The sequence below is a fragment of the Micropterus salmoides genome, unplaced genomic scaffold, assembly GCF_014851395.1.
Source record: "Micropterus salmoides isolate LMB-PRFRI ecotype aquatic unplaced genomic scaffold, ASM1485139v1 Ms_hic_scaffold_17, whole genome shotgun sequence".
NCBI lineage: Eukaryota > Metazoa > Chordata > Actinopteri > Centrarchiformes > Centrarchidae > Micropterus > Micropterus salmoides.
The window spans coordinates 8,036,079-8,059,931 of record NW_024040817.1 but is presented as its reverse complement, the minus strand read 5'-3'; the positions used below and the strand labels follow the sequence as shown (position 1 = coordinate 8,059,931).

Genomic DNA, 23,853 nt, shown 5'->3' with positions numbered 1-23,853 from the left:
TGTTTTATTTTACTCTATTCTTTCATTATTCTTATATAACTTGCATTTGTTTATTCCATATTTATATATTTCTACATTTATTTATGTCAACTGTATGTTTGTGGTGTGTCATCACCAAAGCAAATTCCTCGTATGTGTAAAACACTGATTCTGATTAGGACAAAATCTTTGGTTTGTTTGGTTTGTCTCAGCCATACTTTTGTTTTACTCAATAGCAAGTGTCAGCATGCTAACACGCTAAACTAAGATGGTGAACCTGGCAAACATTTATGCTAAATATAAGCATGTTGTCACTGTAAGCATGTTGTTTCATGCTGACTTTAGCAATTAGCTCAAAGCACTGCTGTGCCTACATACAGCCACACAGAGCTGCTAGCATGGCCGTAGACTCTTAGTTTTGTTGATACATATCCTCCAACTTGGACCTTACATGTCATCCCCATTCCCAGTATGACTTATTGGCTGATGCACACTAACTGAGGATAATGGACTTGTCTTCTTGAAGAAACCCAGTAGGTCACTTGTATCAGTTTGGCTAAATATGAGCAAGAATGTTTTGTTCTCCTTGGCAGAGCACAACAAATTACAGCCTGTTAAATTGCTTGAATTATATTCTCCTTATGTTTCTGATGCTGTTGTTTCAGGCTTCTATCATCAGTCAATCATCAGAAACTTAAGTGAAACTACAAACATGCTGTTCCTGACTCACTTGGTTTCCAATCAGAAATTTAAACCAGTGACTTTCAAGTGATGGGATTGCCTAAAGCCAGCAGCTGTATATACTGTACAGCTGTACCGGTTTGTGTTAAGAAGGCTCGAAGTTTAGAGAGAAGCACGAACCATGAGAACGCTGTGTCATCTCAGTCCAAGCTGTTACATACCATACTGTCAAATTAATCACTGTAGGACCAGAGGTCAGGAAGGTTATGAGTGAGAGAGAAGGAGAGATGAAGAAAGCAAGAGATAGAGACAGAGAGCTGTGTGGATGAATGAATAGATCAGTATGATGAGCAAAGGGTAGGGAAAGTAACAGATGGACTTGTGAGGATTAAAGGGAAATCTGGGTGGGTTTCTGATGGGAACTCACCCAAGATAGAGGACGGAGTGTTGAGGAACGCAGAACGAAAGGTAAAGGAATCCCAGCTCAAGGAGTGGTGAAGGAACCACAAAGAGTCTCTCTGCCGGGGTCCCAAACACGGTGAGTTAAGCTATTTTTTAATTTTTATCTTGTAAGCTGATCAAAAGTTGAGCGTGAACAACAGCTGGATTTTCCGATCGCATAGGCTACACGAGGGGAAACCTTTTAGCTTTTCATGATGAGGGGATACAGAAAAAAGCAATAAACTGCGTGTTCTACTTTCATGAACTTTGAATCTCCTGCTGATGTGGATAATATATTCATGGTTTTCCTGTCTCTGTAGTGAACAACCAGTAAAAACAGTCTTTATTCACCAAATCTCCTACTAAAATCTCTACAAAAGAATGCTCTGGAGGCTGTCTGTATGCTCGGATAGTACACTCAGTTCATGTCTCAAAGCTTTGCCTGTATCGAATAATCTGTAAGCTGGACAGGTGTGTAAAGACTTCAAGTCCACACATGTACAGTAAGTTAAAAGTCAAGCAGCACAACAACTGCCTCAGTGTACTGTATGGATTATAGTTTCACAACATGGGATGATTTGATGGACTGATTAAACCCCACTGCCTAGTAGAGCAGAGATAATAATTTATGATTTGATTAATATGACGGTACATGAGACCTGTTAACACTGCTTAAATCTCTTTTTCCTTTCGGAAGGTCACTCATATACTCACATATAACATGACATACAATGTAGAATATTTTTATTTTATGGAGTATTTCAGCTTGGCTGGAACCAGTTGATACAGAATATAATTTATGAGATAAAGTCAGACAGTGAGGAATTTATGTTTAGGTGTTTGAATAATGCTGCTCATGGAAGTCATATTGCAATCATGATAACAGGAAGCCAAACTTGAACAGCTTGGCAATTGCTGGTCGTACAATGTCAGTGAAATGTGCATCACAATATTTATTTTGATCCATATACAAAAGCCATAAAGGTCCTTTTACAATGATATGGCGAATCTCACAATTTCTTTTTAAAACTTGGTTAAAAAGCAACCACACCTGCCATGTTTTTCACTGTCTGCATTGCATTTTGTTCTAATTGTCTGCATTTCATATCCCACTTGCATGATGCTTGCCTTGCACTTCTAAGGTTTTTTATCCTGTTCCTCTTTCACCTGTTCAAGGTTTACATGTTGTGTTTTTTGCTCTTTCACTTCTTCAAGGTTTACATGTTGTGTTTTTTGCTCTTTCACTTCTTCAAGGTTTACATGTTGTGTTTTTTGCTGTGGTTTTAATGGCTAATTTAACATCTGTTGTTGTTGTTTTTTGGCACCTCAGCATTGGCTCCATTTTTCAGCCCTAGAGGTTGCTGCTTGGCTCCACATCAGTGGCAGCCATTTTGGTTGTTTACAAAATATGTCACAAGGGCCAATAAGGTCATACTCCTCTACAGTCAAAGTATCAAACGGGGCCCATATTAGATAAACAGTTATTATTGGCACAGCCAGATCCAGCTTGCAGATTTATTGCAGAGTTACCCAGACTTACACAGGTGTGAAACAGGCCTGAAACTTGCAGGACTTAGTTTGCAATCCCTTCTTCACTGTTATTTGTTTGGTTCTGCTGGTACAACCAAGGAAAATATGGGTGGAAACCAAGATGAGACACTGAGTCTGAAGGCCATATGTTCGCTTGTTATTACTGTTTTTACCGAAGTACTTCCTATGCATTGACCTATTCACACATAGCCTCAGCTGTTTCCTAAATCCAAAAACAATCCTCCATTCATTTCAACACAGGAGGCGTAGAGTCAGCAGCATGTTAGCAGAGCAGCTCAGTGCTCTGTCTACACAGCTGGGTTTAGGCACTAGTACTGATTGTAGATCACCTGCAATTACGCATGTGAAACAGAAGAAAATAATCTGTAAGTGTAAGAATACGCTTTGGGTGGCTTTCAAGCATGTGCAAGTAAAACGCAAACAATTACCTAGTCTGTGAAGACAGCCTGATTTTTAAAAAATAGGAGTTCATCTGTTCCATCAGAATGAGATAAAATGACTGTCATATCTCCCGCTCCACACAGAAAATGAACAGGATCTGTCGACTTCACATCCGTCAACGCATCCAATGTGTCTGCACTATGAGCCAGGCTTAAACCCCTTCTGTGAAGACATACCATTAAGTGGCAACATAAATTACTTGACTTCCATCATAGACATGATTCAGTTGTTTCCTAACCAGATGCTTGCCTCTGTCTCCTTTCTTTACATTTAGGTGGTCGTCAAAGAGAGTGGGCAGTAATCTCATCCACCTAACCCTGCGATTAAGACAGATTACCAGGCCCAGAGGTAGGCCTGACATACTGGACTAATCACTCCTTTGCGAGCTCAATCCCTCCCACAGAGGTGGAGGAACAGGTTGAGGAACACAATGTGCACTGAGAGTGAGACGGATTAGTTTCAAAATCCGCAGGATAAGATTTTGACGTTTATCTTTATCCAAGGGGGAAGCAGCAACTGTCAGAACAACAGAAAAGGATACGAGACAGGACTTGTGATGGCAGTGGAAACATGGAGTAGAGTGGCAGGTTGATGAGAAGAAATGTGTGGAGTCAAACGTCTCGCCTGGCTCGTGCCGTAACATCTAGACTAACAACTTGAATCTGATGGACTACTTTAATAACGCTGAATAACACTGAGGAGAGCTGGAGTTCCTCTTGCGACCTCTGGCCTGCACATCTGTCTCTTTTTCTTTCTCACTCGGTGGAAGTGATTAAATCTCAGCACTTCATCTTCTTCCACTCCACTGTCCTCTGACCTCCGCTCCACAACTGTTCTCCTTTCTCAAACCCTCATTCCATCTATCCACTCGACCTCTTTTCGGATTACCTTCTGACCTTTATTCAACTTCTCAAACATCCCTAATCCCCTTTCTCACTTTCTTTCTTTTTTTTTCATTTCTCAAATCCTCCATAAATCAAGCCCAATCACCACAACAACCCTCCACACCCACCATGTCATCAGACTTCATCTTGACTTGTCATGAAAACCCCTCACTCCTCTGATCCTCATCCTGATTGGTCACCAGAACATGTGGGGCCCCTCAGCCATTTTTGAACCAACTTCAAAGTCAAGCCGAAGCACACTCTTTGGTCTTAATTCGGTCTAATTTCTCGCTGGGTTTCTTCGACTCAAGAAGCAACAATGCTGGAGAACATGTCCAGACGTAACCGCTCCCTGCTGTCACTGTCCCTCACCTCATTGGCCCTCACCCTGTCTGTCTCGGCTTTCTGCACCTCCTATTGGTGTGAGGGAACACACAAGGTGGTGAAGCCTCTCTGCCTGTCACCTGTAAAGCTGAAGAACTGCGGGCAGAACAACAGCCAGCCGTATACCACAGGTGAGGGGGCGGGATGTAACATCAAAAAATTTGTTTTTCCTTAAATATGGAAGTTATGATTTACATTTATGGCTGCCTCTGGTGTACAGGTGCAGTTTGTTGTGAAATCACATAATAAACCTGAAACTGACCAAACAGATTTCAACACATTTTACACATTTCATTTTTATTGTCATTTGCCTTAGTCCTTAAGTGTTTTATTCCTGGTTCAACCATGAAAAAAAGTTTGTAACTTTGTTTTTGAAAAGTGCTGTATAAAAAGTGTATTATTATTAAAGTATATTATGTTTAGGTTAAAACTGGCCTAAGTTTAGTAGAAAATTAAAGGATTTTTAGACACTTAAATTGACATAAATAAACAATTGTTTCAACAGCATTTTATTGTTCAATATGTAATTGATTCATCATGTAAAATCAATTGTTGAAATGCTGTTTAAACTTCCCTCCTAAATGTAGTGTTACATTAGACATTGCTTTGTGTTTTGGTTGGTAAATCACCAACTCTATGAACTTAATAATGATCTGTTTTATAATTGTGTCAAAACAGCTTTCACCAATTTGGTCAAGGAGGGCCTAACGTCACATGTCTCATTTAATTTCATTTAGTTTTGTGTCCTGTTTGTCTCTTTATTTGCTGAAGACTTCATCAAATTTCAGTTCACTTTGGAGGAAAGTTTGGGTCTTGGAACAAGTGATTTTCAGTGTGGATCCAGTAACTTTATGTTCATTATTTTCTCATTAACTTTTGCACTTATTTGAATGAAAATATATCAGTCAATATATGTATATGAGTGTCATTATGAATGAATAAGCAATTCCTGAATAATGCTGAATCAAAGGTTGATATGTTTCTATATCAACACTGACTATTATAATAAACATGTCTGTGGCTCTCAATCAACATTTAATTGGTACATAACAGTACTATAATCAGTCCTCCCTTATTAAATGTTTAGTTACTTAATTCTTTCTTTGTGTAGAACACACGAGAGTTCATTTTGTGTATCTTATCTTCTCAAATACATGTTAAATTTAAGCAGTTTTAATACCACATGTACCGCTCCAACAGGGAGGAAATTAAACTCTTGCACATTTATTGTTTATAATGGCAAAATAACATGTATTTTACACATGTACAACAAAGATAAGTAGTTTCTGTATGTGCTGACCTACCTCTTGTATGCGAAGGCCTGTTGTTACATGCATGTCACTATCCACCATAAAAAAGTGAACATACAGAATATTGTTCAAATAAGAATGACTTGTTAATATTTCAAAAATACTTTTTAGTACATTTAATTTAGTGCATGATTTTATGGCTTTTCTTGCACCTCATATACAAGTCTTTTACATTTTACTTGACTGGCAGAGATTCACATAATCCCGGCTTTGTTGCTAAGCTCAGAACCTTGTATCTGCAGCTGCATGTTATCTGGATTCACTAACCCGCTGTCTTATCTTCCAGCACTAAGCCTATTTGTTTCCATGTAGTATTCAATTTTCACTGCACTGAAAATGACAGATTACCTTTAGAACAGTGTTTCAGGGCTGGATTGTGTTACAAGCTGTGACCCACAGGAGATTCCCTTTCAGGATTTACGTCAGTTTCTTGGCACAGTGGCTTTAAAAAAGATCCTGAGCAATATTGAGGAAAACAATTCATTTATAAATGCCTCTTTCCTCCTCTTTCTTCATCTTTTCTATCTTTAACCTCCTTACCCTTTCACATCTAATTTCCTCCATTTTTTTCCTCCTGCTCCCTCTTCTAAAACTTTAATCCTTCCATCCCCATTTTCACCTCAATTGTCTTTTCCTCCATATTTATCCCTTCTCTGTTTAGTTTTCCCTCCTTCTCTTTTTTATTACTTTCATCACTCTTTGTCCCATCTTTCTCTATGCAGAGGCCCCTACCCCGGACCCGAAGAACTCTGCATCCAACACGACGCTGTCTGCACTGCAGAGGGAGGAGCTGGCCAGGATAAAGACAAAGCAGCTGGCCAATGCTGTCCAGTACATCTGGGAGACAGGCGAGGACAAGTACATGCTGCGTTACTTCCATACCGGTTTCTGGCTCTCCTGTGAGAAGCACAATGAAGGTTTGTGGTGGGAGCAGAAAACATGAACAAGGACACGGGCCCAATGGTTAAACAGCTTCAACAACTTCACTACTAATTACTTTTAAGTTCTCTCCCAAACACCATGGAAATATTAAAATTGAACATACATGCGTTGGTGGACAAAAATGAAGAGGTAGTATAGTTTATTTAGCAGGCAAATTTCTGATAATTTTCTGACAAGGACAGAACTTCTTGTTGTGATATTTTCAGTCTCAGTCTGTAATCAAAATTACTCTTTATTTTCCAGCTTCTGTTTGCTCTCTGCATTGTTGTCATTCGCAACAGTTTTACATTGTGCTTTGTAAATCTTATCTAACAATACAATTCAATAGTAAATGAACAGACAATAAGTAAGTCTTAAACTCTTAAGGACTAATGTTTACAAAATTTTAAGTACTTTATTTTATTAGGAAAAGTAATGTAATTACATGAAGTTCTTTCAAATTGTGTTACCACCAACACTGATGGGCAGTTTTGATTGAGTAGAAAGTAACTTCTGACAAAACATGATTAGCAGCAGTGGAAGAAGTATATAGATCATTTACTAGTATTAGGTAAAAGTACTCATACAACAATGTAAAAATACTTAATTACAAGTAAAAGTCCTACATTCAAAACTCTAGTTAAGTAAGTAAATATTATCGGCAAATTCTCTTAGTAATTCAATCAAATCAAATGTAAAAGTACTCATTCTGCAGAAGGATGGGTGCTGTGACTGATATGATATGATATTTTGGGTCGCATTTTATTCCTACTGATGTATGATTGGGTAATTAGCATTTTACTGCTATAGCTGTTGGAGGTTGAGCTACTTTTAACTACTACTTATAAACAGTTAGTCTGTGGTTCCCCAACCTAGGGGTCGGGGGAGCCTTCAATAGGATCACAAATGATATGATTAAAAATGAAGCAAATGTTCTGCTACACAAACTATAGTCACTTTTTTATTTTTTTTATTTTCTCTTTGTGAAACATTGGATTTACTTCTTTGGGTCTCTGAAATGAAACTGAGGGAAAATGTTTGTTTGGTGGAAAGTCTAACAGCTGAAACATGACATACATGTCAGCAAAAACTTGTTTCATCTTTAACAGCACATTGTATTTTATGAGATGCTATGATTTTATAATATAATTTATCATACATTTTTTTGTAAAATTCTAACCTTTAATAGGTTATTGTTAAAATATAACCCTCTAAAATGTACTAGATTAAAAGTATAAAGTAGCATAAAATGGAAATACTCAAGAAAGTACTTCAAAACTGTACTGAAATACAGTGTCAATGTTCTGTAACTGTTTTTTTCCCCCTGTAACTATTGTTGTTGCCAAAATAGATGATTTACACAGCTAAGTCTCTTGTTAGTACCATAGACTGTATAGTACTCACTAAGGAAGATCATTTGTACAAGCCTGCAGCCACAGAAATGGCAGGCAGGTAAACTGTCTGTTACTGGTTCAGAGAGCAGGTTTATATTGGGAAGTTCACATAATGTTAATCACAGTGAACTGTTTAGAGACAAACAAACTTTTTATCTTTATTTATACCAGGTTGATGTTAAAGCACCATCACCTACAGAGAGAATACCAAAAAAAACAAATGAGCCAAATGTCCCTGTTTGTATATATTTCTTTTGTTGGTTACTCCATCAAAAACCAAAACCAAAAGAATAAAATACTGAATAAATACTAACTATCTCATCTAACCTGCTTCTTTCTACAGTTCTATACAAAATATATCATTGCTACACAGCACATACCAGGACCCTCGACACATTATTTGAGAAACCATGCACAGAGCAAGGTTAGGTTTCCTCAAAACAAGTGATCACTGGAATGTATTCTTCCATTAAAAGACACTGTGAATGGTTGGTAGTCACCGGTTTGACCTTAAATTCTTCCTCCCGTATGGAGGTGATCTACCGGGCTTAAAGCAGCTCTTTTCATTACGTTTCAGGATTTATATTCCCAGTATTTGCAAGAGATTATTTATGTTATCCTGCAGCGAAAACTACATATTGCAGTTGTAATTTAACACTCAGACTTTTGTTTGACAGAGGCTTAAAGGGTTTTTCTTCAACCCCCTTTATGGTTGACATTCAATTCTGATTATAAAGATTCAACATCATAATATTTAAAGACAAAGAATTTGTATATCACCACATAACTGTGTGATATTTCTTCCAGGTGATGATCAGGAAGAAAAGTGTCGCAGCTTCATAGAGCTGACGCCAGGAGAGACACAAGGTTTGTACAATACAAGCAGAAAATGTAGAAAATACAACCAGAATTCCAAAAAAAACCCTTTTCTATCACCACAACCAAACACCTAATCACTATAAAAAAATTAAATTTTTTTTAGTTCGTCATAAACAAGTTACATGAAATTATTAAGAACACATAAAACATACTATTTTCCAACTTATGCTTCCAGGTGTCCTCTGGCTTTCAGTCATCAGTGAGTTCATGTACATCGGTCTTCTGGCCATGGGCTTCCTGCTGATGTGTGTGGAAGCGATTTGTCTCTGTGCCAAGAGGGAGATGAACGCTCTCAAGATCAATGCTTATGCAGCCATGTGCACCGTCCTTTCAGGTGAGGATGGGATTCACTTTCTGCTGCGTTGTTATAAAATTTCACTGTTTTATCTTTTCTTTATAGCAACCCTCAAACTTCCACTAAACAGCTACACACATACACACAGGCAGTCCCCAGGATCAGTGAGGGGTAGTTGTTTGAATTGTGTGTCCCAATGTGATGTCACTTAACTGCACATAAGTATTCCTCCTTGCCTACCAAAGTAAAGTGATAATAAAGGCAAAAGACACATAATTCAAACTTTCTCTAGTCGGATGATTGCTAAATTTAAAAGACGTTTTAAGAAGAACTTTTATGAACACTGATAGTTTCCTGTCACGACATCTTTCTGACTTTGTGATAATCTGAGTTTATTCATTCTCTTTTTGGTGATTTTGATCCAATATGACTTTCAGGAGTTTTTTACATGTGGTTACTGTCCTGAAGTTTCAGATGGTTGTAGTTTGCTACATAGTGTACAAGGTACAAGGTGCAAGGTAAATTTAATTATCTTATTATAACAGGGACGGAAAATGAAATGTAGTTTGTAGCTACAAAGCAGACAATATATACAAAAAAATATAAAATGGTAAACATAAATACTGGGTGGGTACTGTCCTTTAGTGTACTTAGGGCGGCGTAGGCACCTCACCTCACTGATATCACTGAGCCATACAGGAATTTAGCCTTTTTAAGTTCCTTAAGAAATTCAGCGGTTCCTGACAGCTGTTGGCCTTTTTTTCTGTTGTTCTACCCCCTTGATGTAAAAAACTTTCAAATTCTCTAATTTCTGCTTTTTTGTCTTTCATTTCTCAAATTGCTGCACAAATGTTCTCCCAAATGATTGGACTTATTCTCGCTTCTTTTTCTCTTTTTAACTCTACCAGGTATGATGGGGATGGTAGCACACATGATGTACACCACAGTGTTTCAGATGACTGTGAGCATCGGGCCCAAAGACTGGAGGCCACAGAGCTGGGACTACGGATGGTCTTTTGCGTAAGTTTCTTTCAATTTAATAAGGAGGGTTGGTAAAAGCAGTGAGATTCTACCATCAAGTAAATGTGCAGCACGAGAACCAAAACAATTAGCTAAAAGAGGTTAATGCTGCTAATTTGAGCTGTTCATATCAGGAGGAAATTGACAATCTTGTAGAAGAATCTCCAGATAATAATCTACTGCTCAACATCAGCAAAACCAAAGGGCTGATCGCTGATTTAAGGAAAACGAAGGCAAAGACACTTCTGTCTACATCAGTGGAGCTGAGGTGGAGCAGGTTAGCAGTTTTAAGTTCCTAGGAATCAGCATCACAGAGAACCTGAAATGATCATCTCCACCCTGATACAGAAAGCTCAGATACAGCTGTATCTGAAAATTAAGAAGGCAAAAGATCCTTCTCATCTCAGGGCATCAAATACGCTTTCACAAAGGGTTATTTGATGCCAAAGGTACCCTTCAGCGTCTGTATGAGACGGCCTGGGGTGACAATGAAGGGTACCTTTAGCGTCAAATAACTAGCTTTCTCACACTGTCTGAAAGCGTCTGTTATGACAAACTGAGATGAGAACGTGTTGAAAATTCCTATGCCAAGTACTTTTACACACATTTACAGAGGAGCAATAGAAAGCATCCTGACTGGAAACATCCCGTATTGGCATGGGATGTGCACAGCCCAGGACAGGAGGACTCTGTAGCGGGTGTTTAAAACCGCTCAAAAGATCACTGGTACCCATCTCCTGAGCATCAGTGGTATCAGTGAGGTGAGGTGCCTGAGCAGAGCCCAAAAGATAACTAAAAGACAGTACCGACCCAGCCACAGACTGCTGCCATCTGACAAAAGATACAGAGGTCTGTGCTGTTGTACCACCAGACTTCAGACCAGCTTCTTTCCCCAGGCTGAGACTCCTGAATTAATTTTCACCATTACACCATGTACAATTGTTTGATTTCTATCAGTTGTTATTTGCTTTTTGTGAATAGCATATAGGGATCTCTACATCTACATCTTGCTATACAACCCTGTGCTGTAAAATCACGAAACAATGTACCTTGTAAGTGTGACCATTGTTTTTAGACTGACTAGCAGTAGTGTGTTCATCACTGGGTAGTGTGTTAGCCACTGTAGTTCTCCAACTAGCCCTGTAAGTAGTCACTACGTCACCAAACTTCTAGAACCAAATATTTCACAATAACACATGGAAGAACGATGCTGTTCCACAACAAAGTTGCATGTGGTCTGATGAAAAAGATCAAAATGTTCTCCCAAATCTTTCCTCCCCGTACTCACCAGGATGGCTTGGCTGTCATTCAGCTGTTGCATGGCGGCCGCCGTGGCTACACTCAACTCCTATACCAAGACCCTCATCGAGATGAAGCACCGGGCTAGGGTGAGGCTGGAGGAGTTTCGTGCTGCTGCCCGCGCCCCATCTTATGAGGAGGTCGTTCGAGCCGGTGGTGGAGGAGTTTACTCTGTCAGTCAGCTGATTCAGCTCGGCCAGCACGGGGCGCTCATTGACCCTCTGTGGCCCAGAGGACTGGGACCAGCTGTTGGACCTCTAGCGTGTGGCGCTGGGGGAGCGCTGCTTGTTGGTGGAGGAGAAATTGGAGTTGGAGGGGTGGGAGCAATAGGAGGAGTTGGAGGAATGGGGGTAGGAGGGGTTGGCGTTGGAGGAAATGGAGTTGGAATGGGAGCAGTAGGAGGGGTTGGAGGAAATGAGGTTGGAATGGGAGGAATGGGGGTGGGAGCAGTAGGAGGAATTGGGGTAGGAGGAGTGGGAGGTACAGTGGGAACATTGGGAGGAGTGGGAGGAGCTGGAGTGGGAGGGGGAAGACTAGTGGACCATCACGGTATGGTAGTAGTACAGAGATGCTGCGCTGAAGGATGTGAAGACTGTGAACGAGAGATGGACGAGATAGATTATGTTTTGCAAGAGAATAGAGAAGACTCACTCTGCTAAGTCTTTGGTGGGCAGAGGACTTGTAAGGATTAACTCAACACATTCTGTTTGATTTAACTACTTTCAAAGACTACATCTTTAAAGTGGTCATATTATGCTCATTTTCAGGTTCATAATTTTATTTAGGGGTTGTACCAGAACATGTTTACATGGTTTCATTTAAAAAAAACACCATATTTTTGTCATTCTGCTGCAGCACCTTTTTTTTCACCCTGTGTGTTGAAGGCTCCGCTTTAGCTATGGAGTGATGCATCTTACTTCTACAAGATCTTTTTTGGGAGTTGCACATTTGCAGTACCTAATTAAGAACTACTAGCCAATTAGAAGCAGAGTAGGGCGGATCCTAAAAAGCCGGTAAACACGGCTTCAGTTCAGCTGTATATCCAGACCGTTCTCATCTCAGGGCGTCCAATAACAACACTTTCAGAAAAAGGGACCAAACATAGTTATTTGACGCCAAAGGTACCCTTCAGCATTGAGATGCTTCCGGATGCGTCTCTATGAGATTATCTGGGGTGTCTCATATTGACCGGAAGTGCTGGCTAGCTAGTTAGCTAGCTATGTTCGTGTTAAAGGTGTTGACAGTCCCTCGAAAATCCCTTACCCTTGCCACAACCATCAGAAATGTTAGTGCCTAAACCTAAGTTACTGACTTAATGCATGTCGACCGGCTAACCCCTTCAGCTGTGCACATCGGCCGTGAGTCCTCTCTCTCCCCTAGCAGCTAGGGTTAACCTCCTTTGTGTTGCTGGGACATAGCAAATGGTGGCGTTTCACACGGACGCTGAAGGATACCTTTAGCGTAAAATACTTGTGATGCATTGAGATGAGAATGCGTTGATATATCCCCTTAACAGCTTAGCAACACAGACTGGAGCAAGAGTTTCAGAGATATGAGTTGTTAATTTGTAAGACATTTATCTTTCATCCATAAAGTTTTAACTGAGCTCTGTCTCTACATCACAGTAACAACTTTATGTTCATTGACTGCCTGTAGGGTAGCTAATGTTTGGAAGGGAGAGGAAAGGAGTGTGCTGCAGCTCAGTGTTTTTCCACCGGTGTTTTTGAGGGCATGTCTGACTAGTCGCTAGGCGAGCATTACGACGCGTGTTTTCTGGCTGGACTACAAACGAGCTGTTTTCAGGCCGTTCAGAGCAGTGTTTTCTGTGGGAGATGGGAACTCCCTATTTGCACAGGTTTCACTGTGCAAACCTATTACATTCACACCAAGGAGAAATATAACACAATAAAGGAGACGGAAAATTTGTATATATGCAGTTTTAAATGATAATTTAATAATAGTATGGTGCATTTCCGTTTCCAGTTGTGTCATTCGATTTCTTAACCACTAGAGGGCAGAAAGACTCACAGACTCACAGTTCCAATGCACTGTTGGTTTATTGCTTTGTTACGTCCAATAAGTTAGCAGAGAAGTGCCCATTCACACATCCAGCAGACACAGAGCAACCTTATCATCACATTGCAGTGGTGTTTCTGGGCACTAAATGAATGTAAGCACAACATTCACTCATCTTTTACCTCCGGTTTGGTCTCCATCAACAGCAAAATCTTTGTCTTTCAGCAGAACCAAAACAGTTGGCTAAAAGAGGCTAAAATAGCACGCTCAAAGCCCACCGTTTTTACCCAGCTGCATGACATGTTTTGAAACTCATTTCCCGATTACCAATTTTTTTTAGGATATTCGAAAGACAGGAAGACCAAACCCCACATGTGCAAGAAAAGTATAAATTATTAGCCAAATAAAACTTGCCTCTTTTTATAGTACTAATTGTAAAATATTTTTTAATATGTTGAAAGGACCGGAAAACAATAATGTGGGACATGTTAATAGAACTGTGTTAACTCTAATCTAATTTTATATTCTGTTGAAATCGTGTTAATCTTTGTATCACTACATTTTGAGGTAATATTTTATCAGGACTAAGACTGGCTGTTCTATATGTCTCATAACAAATTTGCTAACAGCTATTTCAGGATGGATGTTTTGAACATCAAGGAATAAAACAACAGAAATTGTTTTTGTGATACTATGCAATGGAAATTATATTTTGTTTTTTCCAGGATTGTCTTACTATATCAAATCAGTATTACAGTAATAGAAGTACAAACTTCAGTTAGCTTTGCTCATGTAAATCCAGCCTTACAATGACTTCTTCAGGGACTGCATGTAATTTTATGGCTTATGAAATTTATGACAGGATGTGAAATTGTATTCAAAATGTGAGATGATAGATGACCTTGCCATATGATATTATCTACATTTTGGTTTATTTCTATGTTTGCTTTGCATGAATGGATGAAAATCTCCTAAAGTAAGGTCATAAATAAAAACAAACACACATTAACTGTTGATGCCTTATCAATACACAGATTCCCTATAATCATGTATTCATTTCTGTTAAAACTTTTTCGATAATGGTAGATAACTTACAAGTATGTAGGTTGTCCTAATACACTTTTGAGCATAAAGTTATTCTGCTATGGAATGAGCACAAACTGTGGAATACAAATTTAACATTAGTGACATAAATGATGGTAAGATTATTTTAATGTACCACAAAGAGATTTTATGACAACAGACACACCACTGTTCATCATGTGAAACAGTTACCTAAGACATGTTAGCCATTTCATTATGTTAAAAGGGGCTTAGGTTATTTTGGGAATCCCGTGTTCCAGTATAAGAAAGAGTTTTGTTAATTTCCCTCATGGACAATGTAAAAAAACTGGAACTTTTAGAGTCAGATGGCCATGAAACTCTCTGAAATAATCAGTATGAACAATAAAAAATTGCTTCAATAATAATTAAGTTAATTCATAAAAACATTTAAAGGTTTATGAACAACTATTGTGGTAACAAATTACCTTTTATATCCGTTTATATCTGTATGCATTACAGATTTATCTTATTTCTATCCATTTCATGACTCTACAACCAAGACAAATATAAATAAGTAAAACTTTATTTTATTTTATTGCTGCAGCCTAAATGCCAAGTTCGCATGGGATCTGGTGGTGTAGCATACCCAGCTGTTATATCCTATGTTTGTTATGTTTCCTTATGATAATTTTCATCTACGAAAGATAGAAAAGTAGAAAACTGAGAATCAAAGATTTCAGCAGCAGAGAGGTTTAGATATTAAGGCAGATGCTTTCACATGTTAGACAGGAGATTATGTCAATAATCTCTCCAGTCAGGGGAATACGACTGAGAGAGAGAAAGATTGACATAATATAGGCAGTGAAGCAGAGATAAACAGGGCTGTCGGGTCACTGGGCAGTATGTGGAAAGTAATTAAAAATAAGAGGTTGAATTAAACAACAGTTTATGTAAGATGAGCTTCTCACACCACTTGTCACTGAGATGATTTAGTTCACTCTGTTTAGTTATTCCTCAAAAACTACCCAACACAAAGGGCATGAAGGGGTTGATTCATTTTGTAATTCACTGTAAAGAGACCTGTGTGTATCTACCACCAACAACAAAACAAATGATAATAATAGCTAACAAATGTAATTTTTCACAATTTATTTTGTGTTGTGTGTCCGGTATTATGTTGCAGCTTCCATTGGCCGTACAATTAACGTCTGGTTCCCAAAGTCATCTAAGTTTATTTATATACTTTAAAGTAATTTAATATTGTACAGGACATGGAATAGAAGATCTGTTTGTTCAAATCAGTGAAGAAATCTTTATACTTATCTTTTAGAGATGTTCCATGAGTGGTTCCCAGTGTGTTTTTTTCAGAGGTGATTATTTTGTTTTGGAAAGAAGCCTCCAAAATAGATTTCCCCTTTGGTGAAGCAGTAAAAGATGCTTTTAAATTAATTTGGCTTCATAATGAAATAAGCATCATGTAAAAAGATACATATCAGATGTCTCCCGCAAAGTGGAGCAGTAAAGTAAACTAGGTCTTTTCATTATAAAACAATATTAATCTTTTATTTAGAGATCTGTGTTTGTCTTTTGTAACTTAAGAACACATTCATCATAAAACAGGCCAACTGTGAACATCTGGAGACTTTGGGAGGAACAAAGTGTTGGGGAACCACAACTCCACAACTCACCCAACACCAACATATTCTAGCAAGAGCTAAATACACTGAACAAAATTGTAAACGCAACACTTTTGTTTTTGCCCCCATTCATCATGAGCTGAACTCAAAGATCAAAGACTTTCTCTATGTACACAAAAGGCCTATTTCTCTCAAATATTGTTCACAAATCTGTCAAAATCTGTGTTAGTGAGCACTTTTCCTTTGCCGAGATAATTCATTCACCACAGGTGTGGCATATCAAGATGCTGATCAGACAGCATGGGTATTGCACACGTGCCATCGGCTGGCCACAATTAAAGGCCACTTCAAAATGTGCAGTTTCAATGTTTTGTGTTTCTATGCAAAGTTAAAGTCAAGTCGAGACACCGATGAAAACAAGCATGCAGATGATTTTCCCTGAGACTGTTCCTGACACTTTTTGCAGAAATTCTTTGGTTATGCAAACAGATTGTTGCAGCATCTGTCCGGTTGGCTGCTCTCTCCAAATAAGTGAAGATGCTGGACATGGAGGTCCTGGGCTGATGTGGTTGCATGTGGTCTGCAATTGTGAGGCCGGTTGGATGTACTGCCAAATTCTCTGAAACCCTCAAAACTTACGACATCTGTGGCATTGTGCTGTGTGATGGAACTGCACATTTTTGTGTGGCCTTTTATTGTGGCCAGCCTAAGGCACACTTGTGCAATACCCATGTTGTCTGATCAGCATCTTGATATTTTGATATGCCACACCTGTGAGGTGGATGGATTATCTCAGCAAAGGAGAAGTGCTCACTAACAGAGATTTTGACAGATTTGTGAACAATATTTGAGAGAAATAAGCCAGTATACACAGAAAAAGTCTTAGATCTTGGGGGCAAAACAAAAGTGTTGCGTTTATAATTTTGTTCAGTGAACAAAAAATAAATTTAAAAAAACACATTTATTGCAGGATATTTGAGCATCTAGACCAGTTATTCCAAACCAGGGGTACTTGAAGCCCAAAGGTTACTTCTGGGTTTATCAATCAAAATTGTGTTTTGGTTCAACTCATTCTACCCAACTCACAAAAAAGAACATTGTTTTCCCATCTACCCCAGGAAAGTCATGAATGGGATTTCCTTCATGGTGCTCACAGCATAAAAAAAAATTACATTTAAAAATCAAAGAAGCAACATCACTGCCTAAAAGAGCGTTCAAGATAGGGCTTACCTTCCGAGGTTTCGATAAGAGAGTAAACTTGTGTTGTACAATTCAGGGAATTCAGATACACACAACAGCTGTGTCTCAATTCAAGGAACCAATCCTTCAAAGGATGTGGTCTATGAAGGCCAAACAGAGCATTGTTAAATGAGACGGAGGATTTCCTGTTTGCGTCACCAGATGTTCCCGCCCTTATACCGCCCTCATGAAGTGCCATTTCTTTTCATATGGCAACCTTGCCTGCTACAGTTGACAATAAATAACACAGTTAATATAAATGGAGCCAGAAATAAAAATAAATCTTTGTTTGTTTTATCACTTATTGGAGGAAATGGAGACGTAATCTTCAGCCACTGTTCGATGACGGAAAAAATCCAGTGAATGAATCGCAATGAACCATAGGATTGGTTGTGCCATGAACGGTGCGGCTGTTGGATCTTCCAAAATAGGGGAAAGAAAACCGCATTTGAAAGAGCCTTTGAAATGGGAAAGCCTTGTTAACCAGCTGCGACACATTTGGTCTTTAAATGCACCTTTTGAAAAATGCGGCCCATGAGCAGAGATCCAAGATTCAAGATTCAAAGAAACAGCTATTAGTTTGTCCTCCATTTTGCCTTCTGAGTCTGGTTAGCTGCCTCGTTTCTGTTAGATTCGTCCCGACACCTATACCCTGCACACGTGCTTTGATCGACACAACGAAAAGACAGTGGATATATGGGTTTCGGAGCACACTGGTGGGCCTTCAATTTGGATAATCTACAGACACAAGCTGTGTGGATTATCCTTCAGACAGTCCCTCGTGTCCTCGTGGGGTGTGATCTGGTAATAACCTGTATCTTGGTTTGCTCTGCAGGTGGCTGATGAGCGTCACCTGGAACAGCCCGTGTTCCTAGGTTACATAAGTAGTGGATGTCTTATCACTCCCTGGTCCTCTTCACAGTCACACCATGTACACAATCACAGTTTGTTTTTTTTAACAATAACATAATAGAATGAAAAAAGAAGACTTCTGACACCTTAAAGTTTATTAAAATTTCATGGTTTGGATTTATTGCATTTATCGTAAAGGGAAATCTGGTAGAAACACTTAGTTTTACAAACTGTTGAACATGATAACACCAGTTCTCCAATATGTACCACTTAACTAGAACATCAAACATTGAGCATTGTGCCTCATGGATGAACACTGTAAAAGACAGAACAATAGACAGTACAAGGGCCCAAGTACAATTACACCTTACTGCACTTACATGTTGGTCAGTGTTTAAAAAAGATGCTAGGGTAAAATGAGAAATTACCAATAGACCAGCATTGACTGCCCAGGAAAGAAAAAAACAACATATTTAACGGTAATGAGACTTGAACTAAAACACATATGTTATCATATTAAAATGCATGCTTGAGTTGCTAAACCACTCCTTTATAATTTGATTTTTTCAAGAAATGTCTACTAATTACTGACAATTTCAAAAATACTGTGCTTTGTCTATTGCAACTTCGATGAAGAGGCTAATCTTAGCAGAACAAGCATTTGCAGTTGTAGTAGTTGTTGGAAAGTGTCAGGTCAGATGTGTACGGGGGAAATTACATGGTAGGCAGACAGTAGTCAATTAGTGTTCCTGTAAAGATTTAAAATTTGTATATGGTTGGTTGGTATGGTAACTGCAATCAAAGGTTACCTGGTGGCAACCTCTCCTGCTTTCCATTTTTGAACATTTATTTTATTTCATGTATGATAAAGAAAACTGTTCAGACAGCACACATACATTGGTAACAAATGTTATAAAACCCTGGAAGAGCTTCCGAATTATTATTTCATTTTGTTCACATTTTGTGAAGGTGCTGTCAGGTGTCATTGCATTGCATTAGAGAAGGGTGAAATTGAAAAGACAGGACTGGAGAGAGATACACTGAATGTGTGGAAGAGTTACTTTAAAGGCTGATACTGAATCAAACGAAGGGCCTCATCATTGTCCAACACTCCCTGGACGAACTCTCCTTCTGCCACTCGTTCTGGAGGAAGAACAGGAAAAGTAAAAGAGGTTTAGGTCAGGCTATTTAAATTAAATTAAATTAAAAACACTTCTGAAAGGTTCCAAGAGAAGATTGCTGTCCTTGTGTTGAGAAGCAACTGATTCAGCTGCAAATTGCTTGAAGATGTGCAGAGAACCCTTTTACTACTAGACTTCTTAAAGATACTCTTTGAGTGAGGTCTAAATCATAATGCTACTTAACGGTATGTGCTGGTAAAACAAATGGCCACATTTAGACTGACTTTAGTCCTATGTGAAAAACCTAGCAGTCTTGTTCATTTAAATGAAAGCCACTCTGGGCAACCAGGCAGGGGAAAAAAGTAAAAACCAGATGCAACACAACACCATCAGGCAAGGTGCTGTGGTGGCCGATCAAATACATACTAGCACAAATTCCTGATAGATTACTTTGTAATGAAATAATTTTTTTTACTGTTTACCTCAGTACCAAAAGTCAAATAATTACCACCATCATAACTTTCCAGAGTACAAATCGTTGTGCAGTGTTTGATAAGCCTTTTAACGTATTAACATTGCACCAAAGTTCTTACAAATCTCATATTTCTTTATTCATTTCTCCATGCAGTCTTTTGTATCTTACCTTCATCGCTCTTTTCAAAGAATTTCCAGAGTTTATCTGCCCTCTTTTCAGCTGTGTTTTCATCTTCAGGCAGACTACTCAGTTCATCTTTAGGAATCAGCTTGAAGATCGCCTAGTAGGAAAACAAAAACAGAATATATGTTTATTTATATTTCATATTTTACCTGTCCATGTAACAAGAGAGACATCATAACAGCCAGAACAACTATAAAATCTATATATCCTATCTATTTTGTATTCTAATTTCATGATTGCAAATGGAGTGAAACCATACCACATAAATGTCTTTAATTTCAACATTCATGAGCTGATCATGTGTCTATTGACAAAAACACGAGCCGCTACGGATTAACCAAGCGGCTCTGTGGTTTTGGTCTGTGTGTCATATGACCTCTAATCTTTTACAATGGTGGCAATGAATAGGCCTGCAGTGGAATCCACAAAAAAATAGTGAATTTTTAAGAATTTATTGTCATGGAGTGCTATCCTGGAGTTAAAGGAGACCTATTATACTGCATTTCCAGTCATATATATTGTTTTGTGACTCCTGTATGTTAGCTTTGCATGATTCAAAGTTCAAAAAAATAATAATAATAATCTTATACTGGCTCTTCATGTTATTCAATTCAATTTCAATTCAATTCAATTCAATTTTATTTATATAGCGCCAAATCACAACAACAGTTATCTCACAGCGCTTTTCATAAAAGAGCAGGTCTAGACCGTACTCTATGATGCTATTTACAGAAGCCCAACAGTTCCCACCAAGAGCAAGCACTAGGCGACAGAGGCAAGGAAAAACTTCCTTTTAAGAGGCAGAAACCTCGAGCAGAACCATGGTTATGCTCTTCAAGTTAGCAATGCTTAGCAACAACAAAGAGTTGAACTATGACGCTATAGCGATCCCCAGTGTGTCACAAACTGACGCCGATGGGTCTTGACCATGCGTCCATATGTGACGTGTCAGGGAGTGAGAAGGGGTTGTCGTCAAACAGAGCCCTTGGTAGAAAAAGCTGTTCAAAACAGAGTGTTGAGAACAGGAGGAAATCTGAGATTTTGACTTCTTTTAAATAATTTAACCTCATTATTTGAAGCCTTGGCCATGTTTAACATGAACATACAACATTGTAACATTATAATAGATAAGTCATAAAATATGGAAAAGCATAATGGGTGTCCTTTAAAACCCATGATCGTTACACCGTTCTCTTTTAACAGTAACTTCTAAATTACTTTCCGGACCACCAAAAGATCGGATCCATATTTAAAGCATTTTACATTTAAGACAATTAATCATCTCATCACGTATGGAAAAAAACTAGGGATTGGCAGTGCTGTGAAAACTAAAACTACTAACTCACATTTCACTGCAATTGCAAAGCTTAGAGAAAAGATTACTTGAAAAAAAGAGCCAGGCTGTCAAATCAGTGACAAACTGTCATACTGCAGTCAGACAGAAGAAGGATTTGGCTTTTTTCTTAAACCCTATTTTTCAGTGTCTGTCACGCTGTTTACCTCACAGTCTTTTCAAGCTTTCAAGCTTTGTAGTGCACAATAAAGAAATAAATATTAAGAAATAATAAAATTTTCTACCACTTTCCTCTCCAAAAGCTAAAACAGAGGACATGTAAGTCAGTTCTGTTTAAGTAGCCAAAATATTGGCAAATATTGGTGTTAATATTGGGTTATTTTTATTGAAATGTTTGCTTACATGGTATCTGATGACTGAAAGGTTTTAAGTGTGTGTTTAATACTTATTTATGTCTTAGGTTATAATTTGTAAAATTCAGTGTATTATTAAGGTCTGCAAAACTGCCAATGTCGACCTTTAGCGACTAAAATATACAGTACATGACAGTCCCAAATAATCCTGCAGGCAGATCATACTGTTGTTTATACTTCATTTGGTTTCTGCTAATGCACATTCTTGCAAACAAGTGGTTGCCATAATTTACACAAAATGGTTTAATTGGTTACAGAATCTTGCATTAGATCTCTTATCTTGTTTTTTTGTATTGTTCTTTACACTTTGTAACTTGTTTTTGAAAAGCGCTCTATAAATAAGGATTATTATTATTATTATTATTATTATTATCACCCTGGAAGAGACTACTCCCATTAGCATAGAAATGTTTCATCGTAGGATAATGGTGATCACTTAAAGCAATTTTGTGTTTACTGGCAATGACCCTTCCCTCTAGGGTCAGCCAATTGCGATTTATTCTGAAACTTCTCAGTACATTTTTAATTTCCAAGGGGTTAATCGATGTGAGTTGACCAAAATGCCTCTTAACACATTTGGATAGACCAAAAATCAATCAGAGCAGTGAAACTTGTCATGGTGCATAGTTAAATTAAACTTACAGATTTGTCTGGTTCCCAGGCCAATCTAAGGGGACAAGTGGACCATGCCAGCAATATGCCCCCACAGCAAACAGAGCTGCCAGATCCCCTCATTGTAGGGGTCAAATATTTAGGCCCGTACCGGTCTCATGGTGTATGCCACACATACAATAGCCCATTTGTGGAGAACATGATAAAGGAAGACTCATCTGACCATATCACATCTCACTGCTCCCATGATCTCCATGTGCCTTTTAAATAATCTATCAGTGTTGTTCTCTGCTCAGCAAATGTCCTTTTTGTATTTTTTAAATACATGCAAAACCAGCCCAATACTAACTTTTGCCTAGAAGTCACTAACAAATACAGTATAATATAGCAAATACAGGACAGTTAAATATCAACTTCTATGCAGATGATACTGTTGTCTATGCTGTCTCTTAACAAGAATTTTCAACTGTTCCTAAATATAAAAAAAAAACATTTATTTCCCAATCATCTGAAGGCCAAACAGTTAGCAAACTACAACAAAAAACGTCATGAATGGTTGTTTGCAAGGCTACTGCATCACTTCCCTTTCTCCAAAACTCACCGTGCAGATTTCCGTGACCTCTGACTTGGTGATGTATCCGTTCTTGTCCACGTCAAACAGCGAGAAGGCCCATTCCAGTTTCCTAGTGGTCTTCCCTGTTGATGTCATGTGGAGAGCGATGATGTACTCCTTGAAGTCCAGTGTGCCATCATCGTTTGTGTCAAAGGAGCGGAAGACGTGCTGGGCATATGTATGGGCATCGCTTTCTGGGAAGAACTTGGAGTAGATGCTCTGAAACTCCTCTTTTGAGATGCGTCCTGTTGGACACTGCTTCTTGAAATTTTCATACCACTGGGCAATCTCTGTCTCTGTGAACTTAGTGTTGAGTTTCAAGTCCTCCAGGATCTCCTTGGACACAGCGCCGCTCTTGCTGTTACCCATTGTTGGTGGTGTTGGTGATGTTATAGAGCTATATTAACGTGTGAATTTGTGGCCCTTCTAGGTCAATCAACACAGCTTCAACCTGAGGAGTTGCCTCCTCTGCTCTGTCAAAGTAGTAAACTAAGACTATTCTCGGGGTACAGCTGCAGTATCCTTCTTGATCTGGTCCTGGCCTACAATTTATCCTGCAGAAGCATATGCTGTGAAAAGAGCAAAAGCCACTTGGTAAGCTCATTAAGCCAATCAACCATCAGTAATACCAGCAAGAGGTGTCATTGAAAATCAAGGCTGAAGAGCTTGTTTATTGGAATTGTTCTGTGCTTCAGACAGTTTCAATTTTGTACCCCTTTGGTATTTCAAAATAAGTAGCATGCCAATTTGTAAGTGGTAGTGCCGTCGTAATTACCATAACAATTCAATATAGTTATTATTGTTTCATGCTTTTGACTATGATAAAACTAAATAAATTATCTCATCTTTTGTTTCTCATGTATTTCATTGCATTA

General features: G+C 38.5%; 2 protein-coding genes across 2 annotated transcripts; one reads left to right on the top strand and one right to left on the bottom strand.

The window, feature by feature from the left end:
• Positions 1 to 4,296: 4,296 nt before the first annotated feature.
• LOC119906722 (germ cell-specific gene 1-like protein) lies at positions 4,297 to 12,320 on the top strand. Its single transcript, XM_038724056.1, has 6 exons — positions 4,297 to 4,492; positions 6,394 to 6,588; positions 8,794 to 8,853; positions 9,041 to 9,199; positions 10,069 to 10,180; positions 11,472 to 12,320. Exons 1-6 carry the CDS (start codon positions 4,297 to 4,299, stop codon positions 12,136 to 12,138), a joined length of 1,389 nt encoding a protein of 462 aa, XP_038579984.1. The 3' UTR covers positions 12,139 to 12,320.
• Positions 12,321 to 18,523: 6,203 nt separating this feature from the next.
• LOC119907491 (recoverin-like) lies at positions 18,524 to 23,516 on the bottom strand. Its single transcript, XM_038725255.1, has 3 exons — positions 22,967 to 23,516; positions 20,032 to 20,143; positions 18,524 to 19,410 (listed from the first exon to the last, which is right to left on the bottom strand). The coding sequence occupies exons 1-3, from the start codon at positions 23,345 to 23,347 to the stop codon at positions 19,325 to 19,327; spliced, it is 579 nt and encodes a 192-aa protein (XP_038581183.1). The 5' UTR covers positions 23,348 to 23,516; the 3' UTR covers positions 18,524 to 19,324.
• Between the last annotated feature and the right edge of the window lie 337 nt (positions 23,517 to 23,853).